Below are 15,670 nucleotides of genomic sequence, written 5' to 3'. Positions count from 1 at the left end.
GTTCATTATTAGCGTTACACGGGACCACACACTGTTAACCTTCACTGTTAACAACCAGATTGTGTGTGTATGTGTGAAACTGAATCTCATACAGTCTACAAACCAATTACAATAGCTTAAAAAAAACATGGATAATTGCGAACCAATCCAGTGTGAGAACAGCATGGTTTGCTTTATTGATACTGAAGCTAATTAAGATAGAACTGAGCCGTAGTGTATTTTAAGTAAGCATCTTTACTAATATTGAACTAGCAATCCCTAATACATTTTCCTTAGGTAGGGAATCTGACAATTATATAAGGACCCTTGGAATCCAGCACTGGTCCAGGTTATAGCGCACACTAATGCTACACAGCCATTAACTGTGGTCCTGCTGGTTTGAGGTGACCAGGGCAGGTGGGCGGGAGGCACCTGTGTATAACTGCCCTGCCACATTGCATCTTCTTGTCTTATTCATGTCACCGTTGTGTCAATCAACTTGGCGGGCGATGCAGCGTGGGATGCTTGGCAGGCTGGTGTGTGACAGTGACAGAACGTTGCCATAGAGCCTTCTGGCACCCTGCATTGACCCCCTCCCCCAGACCCCGCCCCCTGACCCCTCCCCCCACTCCCCCTCAATTTAGCACACAGTGGCCTTAAGTTATCCGTCATAAGATCGCCGACGCTCTCCAGCTCGGACATCTTTAGATGTACCTTCTGGGCAAGCTTCCTGGCACATCGTTCTCACGCGCTGTACGCGGGCAGCTGATAACACGATAGACACAATCCGTCACTGGTCTGGACTGTGTTAAATGGGCAAAAAAATGTGAGCTCGGCTGCAGATTCATTATTTATGTGTAAACTGTCACTTGGCAATGTCAGATCTGTTCCTACTCAGCTTTCTGCTGATAGACCAAACAGATTTTTCCAGCGCTCCAGCACAGAGCAGTAAAATACCAAACAATTGCTCCAATGCTGTCACCCTCTGTAAACAGAGAGGCAACATGTCACCCAAAGGACCAGGGACAGTGTTTCGTTTTGTTTCATTTTTTTTTCTCCTTAACCAGACACATGCGTGACTTGTGGTTTATTTATAGACAGAGGGAATTAATGCCTCAATGTGCTTAGCCAGTTTTCTGTTTGGTAAGTGTGTGCATAAACCCACAAGACCCACACTGATAAAACACAACAACTCTGGCCCTAGAGGAGAGGCCAGACACTGTACTGTGGTCACGCTTCAACGAGCCTTTTAGACCATATTTAGAGGGGCATGGTGAGAAAACCACATCACCATGGAGAACTGGACCAGCATCTAGATTAATGTGGCCAACGAAAACAGTTGAAGGAGAGCTGACTATACGAATTTCTTCTACGCAGACACAAGTTGGACTTGAAATTTATGTTGGTGAAAACCTTGCGTTGTGGTTCATCATGTGTGGGCTCTTGGAGCTAATCCAGTGTCCGTCTCATCTCTCGTAGACCTGTCTGACATCGGCGACGACTGAAAATGACGTTCGTTTCGGTCCCTTCACCCCATTCCAACCTGATGCAACCCGTCACATTTATTTACGACTCGGTTCCCATGACACAAGCGTGGTTTCCACCCGTCTGCGAATTTTTTTTTTTCGGGCAGGCTTGGCCATATCTGTGCCTGCGCCCACTCTGACTTTTGCATCAGAAATGCGGCTTTAAAAACTCACCACCCCATCTGTTGCCATGCCATAATGGCGTTGACTCAGAGATAGGAAACTGTGGCTTGGGTGTGGGGATGGGGTTGGGGCTAAGGGGGAAGCGGGGTGGCGGGCGGTTCCCGATGAAAGCAAAGACGTGACGACTGTGTGCTCGGACCAGATAAAGGCATTAGTCTGCCACCTCTGGGGCAGAGGGAGACTGGTGGTGGGGGTGAAGGCGGATCCGCGGGCCCTACTCTCTTCGGCTGGTGCTGTTCTCCGCAGAGCCGGCTAAGCCGATCCCGCACCAGACCACCACCGATAAGAGGGCCCACGTTCCCAACAAAAAGCACCAGAACTGCTGCCCGCTGTGGACCGAGAGCGAGAGCGGGCCGGGTCCGGCTGTGACCCATTGTTCCTGGGACTTGGCAGGAACACAACTCTTACAGGCGGCAGATCAACAAAGACTGTTTGATCTAAAAATAAATAAATAAATAACGAAGAAACACAAACAGCCCGGCTTCCTCGATGAGGCCAGCGCTAACTGAATCCCTTTGATGGCCCAAATGCTCCTTTTAAGCAAAACATGAATATCAAAAACCAGAAACGGGCACTTCCCCCATTTTTCAGCTCCACTGGAATTATTTGCCAGACTAGTTTTGGTAAAAGCGAGACTCCACATTTGCCGCAGCATCGAAACGTAAATCCTCACGGCTCATTAAGACGCGAGGATTTCACGGGCGAATTTTCGAAGCCCTGAAAAATGAACGCGACGCGACTCTGCCTGCGTAGCCTGCCGAGACCTCCTCGAGCAGGAATGTGATGAGAAATCTCCGTGCAGCTCAGTGAACACAGCGGCGAGACACCTAGGGGGGGCAGGGGTGGGGTGGAGGAAGGGAGGGGGGGCAGGAGGGGCGTGGCTAGGCGCGTATAGTAGCGACTCCTTCCTGTCTGATAAGCGCGATGTTCACAACTATCTGCGTAGCCCTGCAGCCTCTGACAGGGTAGGAGAGTCGACTCTGCAAGAGGATCAATGCTCGTACCTCAAACGAATCTTACATCTTAAAAAAAAAAAAAAACAGCTGGAGACTAAAAGATAAGCCTTTCATTTTTCTCCCAAATCCTCCACTCGTTACAGACATTCCTGCAGTAAGATATGGAAATCTGATGGTGGGGTGCCGGAGTCTTTTTTTATGTTGCCTCCTCAAGATTGATTACTTTTGCGCTGCTTGCTGGATGGATGTAATGAATTTTTTAAGGCTTCAGAGGGCTGAGCGCGAGAGGGGATGTGCCAAAGGTCCTTCCTCGGGCCGCTAATCTGGGTCTGCGAGCGCGCGGCAGGCCTCCTGCGGAACACCATTCATCATCTGACCTTGAGCTGGGAGGTTAGGCTCAGCAGTGGCATCTTCAAACACGCGGGTCAGGGCTGCAGCAGAGAAAATAAATACTTTTTTTTTAATGGTAACCTTCTCCACCTCTGCTGGAAGTTGGTGAGGAGCCTAAACCTCATCAGAAGCACCTGTGAGCGTGTGGAGTGAAGTTTAACATGGTAACAACCGGCCCTTTGGGGTGAGAAGGATTCGACGGGGGGGGGCGTGATGGGTCACGGTCTGGCACACGGAGGTGGGAATGATTGGTTTCGGGTGTGGCTTTTCCCAACACACTTCTCCTTTTATTAAAGTTTAAAACTCCACTTAGTTGCTCTCAATACTGGATCGAGAAAAGACGATTCGGTTCAACATTTCCAAGGACACTCTCCTTTTGTAAACAGTTCTTGTTCATTTATTTTTGCTTCCTTAACGCTCTGGAACACACAGCGATTCCCCTGTTTAGAAGACGAATGAAGGCGAATAAAGCAGACACTCTTGTATGGTAAGAAAGGCTCGGTGAAACAGCGGCTCACAGAATGTACAGAATTGCTAATCAAAAGAAAAAGAGAGGCAGACAAGCTGCGACTGTGTTGTGAATCCCCCAGTGACGGCCAACCCGGCTGAAACGCTCCAGCAAAGAATACTCACAGGTGGGACGTTCAAAAACACATGTAGAGTCACGATTATCGAAAATGACAGCATTACAAATACAACGCTGTGGGACAAAACAGGACCGTCTATGGGAATAATGTTTAGAACACCACTCACATTCCATTCTGACAAATCTTTGCCTAGGCGTCTTTAATTAGGTTTTATCTGCACCCGTGCCAATCCTACAGGGGCCTTGATCCTTATGTATATGAATTATGTTCAAGAATTAAACAAATAAAATATTGCTGAAAGTCTGGGCCAGATGCTAGTATCAAGGTAGAGCTGAGAAAAACTGCCTCTGGCACCCTAGTGGAGTTAAAAAAGACCGTATGCCTGATACACGACGTCCCAGGTGATGTCTAGGGAGGGAAAAGAGTCACAAATGCAAATAATGTGATGTGTGATGTGTGAGTGTGAGTGTGAGGGGGGTCGCTGAAGGACTCAGAGCCCTGCCAAGCTGGGCCTTACAACTGCTGTGTCCTGGAGGCTTCACAATTAGCTCCCTGTATATCCAAATCAGCTAGAACAGTCTAGAGTACTAGTTAATCAATGACAACATGTGCTTAGTGATTGTAGACTTAATTAAGCTCTAGTAAGTTCCGGCTTTTTCTAGCAACCAAGGAGAAAACATTCTCACTAAAGGCTGGAGTGGAAAATTGATGTCTGTTATGCATTTGGAAAGCTCAAAGAACTAGTCCGTGTCATCTAAGCATCATACAAGTCACATACAATGTTAGATTTCACACTATTCTGATTGCCAAGCCAAGTCAAGACCGGCCGCTTAGAGAGCCTACCTCTGGGGTTGTTGAGTGAAAGCAGTGCCTACCTCTGGGGTTGTTGAGTGAGGCCACCGTCGCTTTGCCACCCTCACCACAGTGGCTCTGGTCAAACGGCAGGCACTGCTCCCCTGTTCCGGCCACAACCTCCACGTTCTTGGCGGGGTCCTTGGGCTCGCTCAGGGTCTTCAGGCGGTACACCCTCCTGCTGCTCGTGTCCGACAGGTACAGCACCTCGTTGACGGGGTCCATGGCAAGGTAGTATTTATGGGCTGGGCTGGTGCTGCAGAGAAGCACAGTCATTGGTGGTTAAGACCCTGGTCACCTCCGTCACGACTTGTGTTTGCAGCTGGCCTCAACAAGAGGAAAATGGATCGGCTGATCAATCGACAAATTCCTCATCAGCGGACTGGTTTGCAATTCAGTGCCTATCAAATATTTAAAGGTCTCGGTGTGACACACACCACTCAAAGACCACAGGGGCTTGCCACATACTAATTTCTAATCCCATGACATTTTAAAGGTGATATTTTGGATATCACAGTGTAAGACTGGCGATATTCAGCAGAGGACTCTGGTTTCTTCGGATTTCATTACAGGAACAGTGTGCCCTGACTGAGTGTGTCCTGACTGAGAACAAGACTGTACCCCTGTGTGATGCTCAGAGCATTTAGTCATTCCACACTCATTTAAAAATCATCCCCTTTACTCCTGGAGCTTTTCAATAAAGGGGGTAAATACAGGCACAGTCAACACAAAATGAATTAACTTGCCACTGCTTATATATTCATTGGATTTCCATGTTTTCTATCTAACAGTGCGTATGGCTACTGGAGCGAACATCTAATTAGATTATCAAGCCTCTAAGGTGATGGCGGTAACCACGGGCAAATGAAATGGCATGGTCAAGAATAAACATGACAATTAAAAACGCATCCAGAGCAGGGAGGATGCGTTTGTTTACACACGTCTGAGGCCAGTCCTCCAGGGAAATGCCATCACTGTCATTTATCACAGGGAGCGGTGCATGACAGGAGAGACTCCATTTCAGAGTTGTTTTGTTCACTTGCAAAAGGAGCGAGGGAGAGAGAGAGAGAAAAAAAAACAAAAAAAAACACCCAACCTCAGTTCACATACAGGCAAAAGACGACACTCACCACCAGATCGCTGTTTTGGAGTGGTGGAAACGTGATTGTCTTTCCCTGTTTATTGTTTCAAAAGTATGCAGTAGTGAGCACTTCTGGGCTTCCACGAGTGGAGCTAAAAGCTTTGAAAGCTACGTAAGCATGAATAATTAATGTTCGTTTTTTTTTTACATGAGAGATAAACGAGTGAAATAAAAGGAAAAAATGAATGGCCATGCAGACTAAGCCGGCGACGTGCGGCCTGACCCGAGGGGATTTGAGGAGAGGTGAGTCTCCTTCCAAAGAACTGAGCACCACGCAACCTTCTGCGCAGATCAGACGGTGCGACTGGAAAGTGTCGAGACGCACGCTCCTCGTGAGAAAAAGTCAGTAGGCAAGAATCAAGTCTTCCCCCTCCTACTGATCTCTGACACAGAGAAACACATGCCGAAAGTCTCTCAGTCATGCAGCTGCAGAGTAAAGAAACAGGAAAAAAAAAACCCCTACACACTCAAACTGCCTCTAACAGTCCTGTTTAATATTCCTCCTTCATCTCCTTGACATTTCTAAAAGCTTTCCTGGACAGCATCCAGTCACCTACTGTAAAAGTGACTGTAAAAAAATCCCTTGGTGGGTCCTTGGCACCACCTGTCACGGTGTTCGCAACTGTCGTCTGGAACAGAACCGGACGGCATCGCCGGGCCCGGACCGGCGCTCAGTTTTTTTTTTTTCCCAGGGAGGCAGAAAACGTGGGCGTTTGAAGCCAAGAACTTGGCTTGACAAATACCGTCTCATCTGGGGAACTTTAATTAGGCCTCCTGCACCCGCTCCAGTCAGCGATCGGAGCACGGAGGTTTGTAAAGAGACGCGCGGGTGCTGTCGTCTGGCCCGGGGCCGTCAACGGCCGTCTGTTGTTCTCGCGAGCCGCGTGGGGGACTGGCCCGCTTTCTGAGCTCTTCGACGGGAATCCAGCCCAAATCTGTGATATCAGCTGCACTCCTGACATTTTTTCCCCTCCAAGATGGCATCGGCCTTAATTCTCCTTCACCCCGCCTCCGACTTTCAAAGGCCACTCAATAAAGGTGGATATTGACTGACAGTGCACATCTGGCTAATCCAGTGGCTGTCAGGGAAGAGATGGAGGAGTTCAGAGAGCCCTCGATGTCGTCTACAGTGAAAAAATGACAAAACCTTTAGTTTGCTGGGCAGCCTCGGGCACGTAGGCAGGACCAGTGGGGAGTGACCTCCACCGTAAATTCCAGATTGCCATCACTGCAATTATTTAATGCAACACGTACCTTTTTAACATTTTTTAACACCTTTGAACATTTTTGAAGATTTCTAAATGTGAAAACCATGCTTAATTATAAATACTATATATATGTAAGTTCTATTAAATGTTATTAAAATGCTTTTTTATTGCATCGGGGGTGGTTTGTGGCTTGAAAATTTCAATAACTATTTTTATTTTTTAAAAGCATCGGTAATATGATTAAAAATCTGTTTTTATGCAGCAACACAGCCAGTTTTATTAAACTACAATACCAAAACCTCCTCTAATGTCTACATTTCATAAAACAACCTGTATAACCACATAGACCACTGAAGATGTATACCACAACTAACCATATATAATTTACACGTACAGGTACAGTTTACAATGGTACTTACTTCCACCACCATGGAATAAATCTCTTTATGCTAGCATACTAGGCCTGACTCTATAGGTACCAAAGAGCAAGCAGAAAGAAACGAAAAAAAGAATTTATTTTTCATAGAGAAGTGAAGGAATGTTAATTATTCTAGAGCAATGAAGTGACTGGATCATTAAAGTGCTTCTTGAAGAGGTATGTCTGAAGACAGCAGGAGACTGATAATCACAGACAGTAGGGTTTCATTCCTGCTAGTACAAAGAAGAATCTCGTGTTCCTTGGAATTTATCGGCGATGGTTTGAGTTGTGGTGTACTAGAGGCACGAAGGGAGATACAGCGTGGATGGAGATTATGTTGCAATTTTAGTAATATTAATTATTTACATTAACATTAACATTATTACCAGAGTTAACAAACAAATTCTTGTTGCTTTGTTTAAACTAATCTAAATAATTAATATGATGTTTAAATTAATCTAAATGTAAACTCAGACCGATATGAATATATTCTTGCTCACATTAACGAATGAACAAATAAGCAATAAATATGATGCCACCAGTAAGTGTCAGTAGATTTTTGCTGTATAATAGAGGTGACCTTGCTGACACGGGGGGGGGGGGGGGGGGGGGGTGAGTGCTATCCTACCTGTGTCTGGTGTCCCTGTTCCTGAGGGTTATGCATTATGAGGAGAGAGAAGAGAAGTTGTTTATCTTCACATTCTCAGTGACAATATACAGTGACAATACACTACATGCAAATGAATGCTGTCAAACGCACTGCAGGATTAGGACAAGATGGACTGATTTGCACCGGGCAGAAAACTGGCACGTCTCCACAGCCGTTTATGTGTGCCATTAGCACCGAGGTTCCCGCATTCGCAGACAAACCATCGTCAGGATTTTGGCCAGTGTCATCACGACTTGTTTATATGTCTGTGCCCGTGAGTCTCGCAACATGCCGACAGTTCTGTGAAACAGGGCCGCCTTGTTCTCCGGAACAATTAACAATTAACAATGAGGCGTCAAATCAGCAGCGTGGGCCAAGGACAGTCTTAAATCAGAACGCAGCAGAACTTGCTTCAAGGAGGAGGGGGAGGCGGTGTGTGTGTGTGTGTGTGTGTGTGTGTGTGTGTGTGTGTGTGTGTGTTGTGGGGGAGGGGGCACTCAAGGAAGGTAGGAGAAACAAAGAAAACAGCCTTTATGTGTATGTTTTCTTTTACTTGAGCTCCAGGATGTTGTAGGTGTAGCCGCTGGGGAGGATTCGGCGCACGAAGTTGAAGTCGCCCACGTAGATGCTGCCGTCGGGACCGCAGGCCAACGCCACGGGGGCGAAGAGTTTGGCCTCGGAGGCCGGGCCGCTGCAGCCGGGGCAGGGGATGGTGCGGTAGTAGCCGTTCCCCATCACCGTACCAATGACCGCAGGCTGCTGGGTGATGAACACGTTCTCTCCGTTTCCTTTGTGTAAGATTCCTGCGGGTGGGGGGTCAGGTGTTGTGATCACTTGATCTTAAACGCTTCTGCAATATAACCCTGTCAGAATGCTCCTCAGAATTTGTGTGCATTTGTGTACACACGTTTGTGTACCAACTAAAACATTAGAAGTGGGAACAGTAAAATATGACAAAAGATGCCACACCCACACATAAATCTTTTTCATTCTGCCGTATAAAATTGCCTCTGCAGGTTTTTTGTTCATTTTCTTTTGTTTTGTCTTCAATAACCACATTTTATTTACAGCCCATCGTGCTGGGATTGATCTTTTAACACGTTATTAGCATTTACCATCAAACATCATGTTGTGACAGAGCTGTATGATATATTTGTACTCTCACACGTCATAGGCTTCTGAGTAAAAGCTGCTCCAACAGGTATGTGTTTGTAGTCACTTATAGTTGGTCTGGTGAACAAATGGCTCTCATTTACTAATTTACTAATGATTTACTAAATAATTTACTAAATTGGAATGTTATTTAAACATGTTGAGAAAGCGCCTGTGGTCAGAGAGCTACAGCTATGAATCAGTTGTTGGTGCTTCATGGAAGACGCTTAACCACACAGTGTGCTGGGGGGGGGCCCCTACCCCTGACTCAACCGGGTCACTCACGACAGTGTCAGCTAAATGAAACTAGGCATAAAAAACACGCAACTATAAAGAGAGGGGACTCTCCTGTAGACACTCAGACATGTCTTCGCTGAAGTCTGCTTCTTACCATGTGCTGGCCCTGGCGGAAAACAACATCCTCTTCCGGATCTTTCTGCAGCCTTCATCATCATGTGTATAGTTGTATACTTCATGCATATTGTTTTAACAATAAGCTTTTCAATAAGCCAATTAGGATGTTTGCATATTCATGTGCATATTTAATTTTGAAAACCTTCTGTACACACCTTTGAAAAGGGACACATAAGTGTAGTTTTACTATAACGTTCCACAACTAATTAAAAAGCTGAGTGGTTTTGCAATCCCTAGAGCTGTGGTTTGATCAAGGAGCTTGTAACTCGTTAATTGTGCTGGGCGACCAATGTGAGTGGGCGTGGCGTGCGTGCGTGCGTGCGTGCGTGCGTGCGGCTCTGGGCCATCGCCACCGGAACCGCCAGCTCTTACCGCTCTGCACGTTGAGGACGTGGTGTTTGTCCAACGTCCAGCCTCCTAAGTCAGAGCCCATCATCTCAAAGCCCTGGATTAGAGCTGTTCTCCTCTCCCACAGAACAAAGCCCGGACAGGATTCATGCTCGTATCCCACAGACACTGTGGACACACACACACACACACACACACACACACACACACGCACGCACACACACAGGCTGTGTCAGATGGCCGTGCTGGCAGGACGAGAAACACCTCGGAGCGTGGGGCGTCTAAACATCAAGCTTCTTAATCAGGCCAGCCCACACAGAGGCCAGCTCCCGCTCACGTCGCCCTGGCCAAGTGCCCCCTGTATCGACGGCATCGTGATTAACGCTGTGATTAATGGAGCTCTAAAGTCCAGTAGAACTGCGGGCTGCGGCTCCAGCGCTGAAGTGTGGCCCGTCTTGACGCCCCTCCGCCTTCTGCTCCACTTTCCACAGGTCTGTCCAGCCACCATCTTTTCCCGGGAAGGTCACGTACAAATGCTTAATGATTTGACCAGGGAGCTAATTGTTATGAATGAAAATCTAGTGGGGAGGGACTATGAATAACTAGCGCTTAACAGCTCTCGTGTGACTCGATTAATCAACAGGACGAAATGAAATAAACAAATGTACAAATTAAAAAAATAGATGAAAAAACACATGGGCAATATGGAGAAAGAGCAAAAATAAATAGGACTTTCCACCATGTAAAATTCGGAAAAGAAAATGTCTGTTATGACTACTGTGATCATCCCACTGTTCGTGTCCTGCAGAATTAGGTCAGTCTATATGAGATGTGTGTGTGTGTGTGTGTGTGTGTGTGTGTGTGTGTGTGTGTGTGTGTGTGTGTGTTTGAAAAGGAAGAGAAAAACTGTGGGACTAGAATAGAGGTTGCGGGCCAGCAGGGGCAGAGAGATTATGGCAGTGCAGGAGAAAGCGAAAGAGCTTGAGAGAAAGAGAGAAATGAAAGTGAATGAATGACAGGAAGGAAGAGAAAAAGACAGATAAGAATGAAGAGAATAGCAGCGTGGGAGACAGCAAGGGAGAGAGAGGGGGAGCGAGAGAGCGAGAGAGCGAGAGAGAAGTGAACGTTGGGCGGGGTGCGGCTACTCCAGCTCGGGCGAGGAGAGGCCACTCTTGAACTTTGGCTGCGGGATTATATTGGATTTCTATAAACACGACAGAAAACCCCTTGAAGGACTTCAGACTAATTGAAGTGTGAGGTGCTACGCTCGGCTCAAGCGGCCCGCCATGCACCCGCCACGGCCCAAATATCAACTCGAAGCCGAGAAGATGGGTTAATTACATGCTATAGGGCGGCATATTGAATTCATCCTTCAGGAGAAAGCATGAAAGAACCGTGATGAGCAGAGCGGCGGGCAATCAAGAGGCTCCCCCCCCCCCCCCCCCCCCCCCACACCCAGACGGCTGCACAATCAGGGGAGAGGCTCTTTAAAACGGCGTCGACGAACGAGGCACTTGCGCCCGGCTCATTACGGCACGTGCTAAAGACGAGGAGAAGCGACGTCCTTGCTACGGGGCTCCACTCGGGGCTGTGACACCAATTTTACGCTCGCGTTTCGTGCCGGGATGACGGTGCCCGGCCGGCGTGCGACACGAGCAGCCGTACGTTGGAAGGGAGCAGGGAGATGGCAGACGTCAGTCTGGGTTAAGGAGCGGAGATGGGCTTCATTAGCGGCTGACGCTCACACTGTCGATATCGCTGCCGCTGCTGTGTGCGCAGAGGCCCGAGGTGAGCGAAGCCGTTTTTTAAAAAGCCCTTGCGACATTGACCGCCATGATGGTTGGCAAAAGAATAATCGTTGGATTAGGACAGATGCTTACACCATACGCGATAGATGTCACATTACAGTTCGATTTGAACCATTTGACGGATGTCTTTTTTTACAGAGCGAATAGGCAGTTGCGAGCTGTGGTTCGTTAACCGCTGTCGAGACGCGTGGCTTACCAGCCGCTTCGGTCAGTCCCCAGACCTCCTGTCCGTAGATGTCCGTCTTGTTCCAGGCCAGGACGTAGACGAGGCCGGTGGCGGCCGGGTACCACTTCTGGTACCGCCGGCCCTCCACGGAGACCACCACGTGGACCTTGCTGAGGCCAGGCGGCATGGTGGCGTGCGTGAGCGCCACACGCAGCAGAGACTGGTAGCCAGCAGCACGCGTGCTGAGATAGCTGAGCTTCACGAAGCTGCCCGGCACGGCGATCTCCTCCTGCACGGCCTGTGGGTGAGACGGCAGGAGCATCAGAGGAGCCCCGGCGTGGAGCTCACCTCCCTCCCCTCCACCCCCCCGCCCGTCGACGCCATCGCCAAGACCACCGCGCTGTACCATTTGCACGAGATCCGGGGGCGGCCCAAAACGGCTTCGGTGCGGATGAGCACGATCCCTCCGTTGGATGGAAGTGTTCGGTATGACTGCTGTAAATTGGTCGGGGGGGATGCTGTGATCTACTGCCAATGGCATGGATTATGAAAGGAAAGCGGGAGTTTTAGGCCATTTTGGTATTCTAATCACCCCAGATGAAAGGATTTTGGAAGGTAAAACAGATCTCGGGACCTGACGTAACACTTGCTATTGACAGATAGTCTTTTCCTCTTTATTTGTGTTAGCATTTAGCCAGATAATTAGTGTGAAGGCATGAAATGAATTAGAGGCCACGTGAGGACAACCAGATTGCTTCAAATTGCTCAGCACTGTAAACAACTCTATATATAATCTCATCAATCTGCATGCCAATTACATTTTTTTTAACGTGTGACCAAATAAATGACCTTATATGTGAGGTTAATTGGGACGCAGTCTTGGCAGATCACAGCTTGACAAATTCTGTCACGAATGCAGACTGGCTAGAGAACCAAACAGCAGAAACTTAACGTATTGAGCTACAGCTACACTTTCTTATTTCTTTCTGTACTTTAAGATCAAGAAGTGGAGCAAACTCATGTTAAATAAAGTTCAAGCTCAGTGCAAACTTGAAACCTGCCTCGCCAGGGCCAGTCTGATTATACCTGAAGCTCCGGGACGACGGGTCCACGGAGGGCACACTCCCCGGCGTACCGGGTCAGCGGTGAGGGCAGGACGATGGGGTAGGGGCTGATGAAGTTCTTCATGTCACACGATGGGGGCGTGAGCTCCACACGGGCCATTACCACCGTGTCCAACACCAGGAAGTTGTTCCAGGGGACCCAGACGGCACGCCTCTGCGCGAGGAAGGGCGGGCGTTGGAAGACGAGGGTCACGGCCACGGCTCCCACCACCACCAGGTCAAAACTGGAAGTGGAAGTTAAAAGATGTGAAGGAAAGATCTCCATGCTGCTCAGACTACAGTCGTCATCTTTCACCGGCAGCGAGAGGATAAATGAGTTATTTGGTCGGGGTACCCAAAAGTATTTTTAAAAGAAGCAAGCCCGTTCATGTGTACCTGCCGTCCTGACGACTGATTGTGTAGCCGTACTCCGGGTGCTGGTGGAAGGTGACGTTGACCCCAACCAGAGGCGTAGAGTCTACAGCCACCACCTGTCCCCGCACCACCGCCGCTCGGCTGAGACAGAAGACAGAAGAATTAGTGCTTCATGGATGCCAGTACTAGGCCCTAACTCACTGCCAGTTTCAGAGAACTCAAGTTGCTGTCTGTTTTTTTCTTTTTATCAGTTTAATTTTATCCGTTTAATTCATTTCACAGGAGCAAGGTCAGGAGCAAGGTCAGACTGAAAATGTTCTGAACATCAGCTGCTCCAGTTGTGCTGGTAAATACTGTGTTTAAGAACGTGGCCGCATGCGGTAGAAAGAAGGAACAAATAAACAAGACTTTGTCAGGTTTTTTGGAACGACGTCCTTAAACTAGACGTGTCAGCCAGTCATGCGTGTGATAATCTTTTCTATAATAATGAGGCTGATACAGTTCAACATGAAGACTGCGGTACAAACAAGTGAACCTAGCTGGGGAAAAAAATGAATGAAAAAAGAAATGTATGACACCTTTTATCCCTTCTTCCATGCTTGATAGACTTCCCATTTGAATATAAAAGGAACAAAATTGTGCGCTTAATAAAGGATATTGAGATTAAAAACCCATTTGAGACCTGAGCCCAACATGGTGGACGCCGTGGTAGCGTGGGGGAGGGCGGGGAGCTGCAAGAAAATGGCGGTCTGCAGAGCAGCGAGCGAGACGATCCGGTCCGACCCGTGCCGGCGCCCCTGGCCCGCCTGCATGAGAGTGACTGGGTCTCGGGGTGACGTGTTGCTGAGCATAATATCCGTCAGCAGACACTCCTGCCAATGCTGCCCCGTCAAATCTGACCTCCAGTAATAAAGACCTTCAAAGTCTAATGACTTCAGAAGCTTCTGCACTTCACCGCAGTGAGATTTACAGGCCCGCAAAATACGGTTTCCTGACCTCGTTGAAGTTTTCTGGTCGTTTGCTCTGCCCTTGCCCTAACTCCCTGGTGCTCAGCACCTCCTGCTCAGAACACCCAGGCCCCTCCCTGTTCAGAACATTCAAGCCCCTCCCTGTTCAGAACATTCAGCCCCCTCCCTGTTCAGAACATTCAAGCTCCTCCCTGTTCAGAACGTTCAGGCCCCTCCCTGTTCAGAACATTCAAGCCCCTCCCTGTTCTGAACATTCAAGCCCCTCCCTGTTCAGAACGTTCAGGCCCCTCCCTGTTCAGAACATTCAAGCCCCTCCTTGTTCAGAACATTCAAGCCCCTCCCTGTTCAGAACATTCAGCCCCCTCCCTGTTCAGAACATTCAAGCTCCTCCCTGTTCAGAACATTCAGCCCCCTCCCTGTTCAGAACATTCAAGCTCCTCCCTGTTCAGAACGTTCAGGCCCCTCCCTGTTCAGAACATTCAAGCCCCTCCCTGTTCAGAACATTCAAGCCCCTCCCTGTTCAGAACATTCAGGCTCTCCCTGTTCAGAACGTTCAAGCTCCTCCCTGTTCAGAACGTTCAGGCCCTCCCTGTTCAGAACGTTCAAGCTCCTCCCTGTTCAGAACGTTCAGGCCCCTCCCTGTTCAGAACATTCAAGCCCCTCCCTGTTCAGAACATTCAGGCCCCTCCCTGTTCAGAACGTTCAGGCCCTCCCTGTTCAGAACATTCAAGCTCCTCCCTGTTCAGAACGTTCAGGCCCTCCCTGTTCAGAACATTCAAGCTCCTCCCTGTTCAGAACGTTCAGGCCCTCCCTGTTCAGAACATTCAAGCTCCTCCCTGTTCAGAACGTTCAGGCCCCTCCCTGTTCAGAACATTCAAGCCCCTCCCTGTTCAGAACATTCAAGCCCCTCCCTGTTCAGAACATTCAGGCCCTCCCTGTTCAGAACGTTCAAGCTCCTCCCTGTTCAGAACGTTCAGGCCCTCCCTGTTCAGAACGTTCAAGCTCCTCCCTGTTCAGAACGTTCAGGCCCCTCCCTGTTCAGAACATTCAAGCCCCTCCCTGTTCAGAACATTCAGGCCCCTCCCTGTTCAGAACGTTCAGGCCCTCCCTGTTCAGAACATTCAAGCTCCTCCCTGTTCAGAACGTTCAGGCCCTCCCTGTTCAGAACATTCAAGCTCCTCCCTGTTCAGAACGTTCAGGCCCTCCCTGTTCAGAACATTCAAGCTCCTCCCTGTTCAGAACGTTCAGGCCCTCCCTGTTCAGAACGTTCAAGCTCCTCCCTGTTCAGAACGTTCCCCTTCCTGAACTCAGCCATGGCCTCTGCCCCACATCATAACACACCAGTCATCACCTCCAATATTACTATCATCTAATGTTCACTGGTGTTTTAGACAAATCAAATAACAAAAAAAAAATGCAAAAAAGCAACATAAAACAGCAGGTTGAA

General features: G+C 48.5%; 1 protein-coding gene across 3 annotated transcripts in view; it reads right to left on the bottom strand.

Moving 5' to 3' along the window:
* The window catches only part of LOC143527453 (teneurin-1-like), a 141,535-nt gene that overhangs the window by 24,083 nt on the left and 101,782 nt on the right, over positions 1-15,670 (bottom strand). For all 3 annotated transcript variants that reach the window (XM_077022676.1, XM_077022677.1, XM_077022678.1), the window contains 7 exons: positions 13,277-13,396; positions 12,864-13,125; positions 11,808-12,075; positions 9,828-9,971; positions 8,443-8,692; positions 7,869-7,889; positions 4,497-4,729 (listed from right to left, as the gene is read on the bottom strand). In XM_077022676.1, the coding sequence (XP_076878791.1) occupies positions 4,497-4,729; positions 7,869-7,889; positions 8,443-8,692; positions 9,828-9,971; positions 11,808-12,075; positions 12,864-13,125; positions 13,277-13,396 (1,298 nt within the window). The remainder of the gene's footprint in view (positions 1-4,496; positions 4,730-7,868; positions 7,890-8,442; positions 8,693-9,827; positions 9,972-11,807; positions 12,076-12,863; positions 13,126-13,276; positions 13,397-15,670) is intronic.

Source organism: Brachyhypopomus gauderio, chromosome 11, assembly GCF_052324685.1.
Source record: "Brachyhypopomus gauderio isolate BG-103 chromosome 11, BGAUD_0.2, whole genome shotgun sequence".
Classification (NCBI taxonomy): Eukaryota; Metazoa; Chordata; class Actinopteri; order Gymnotiformes; family Hypopomidae; genus Brachyhypopomus; species Brachyhypopomus gauderio.
The sequence above is the reverse complement of the archived record's forward strand: the minus strand, read 5'-3'. Positions and strand labels throughout refer to the sequence as shown.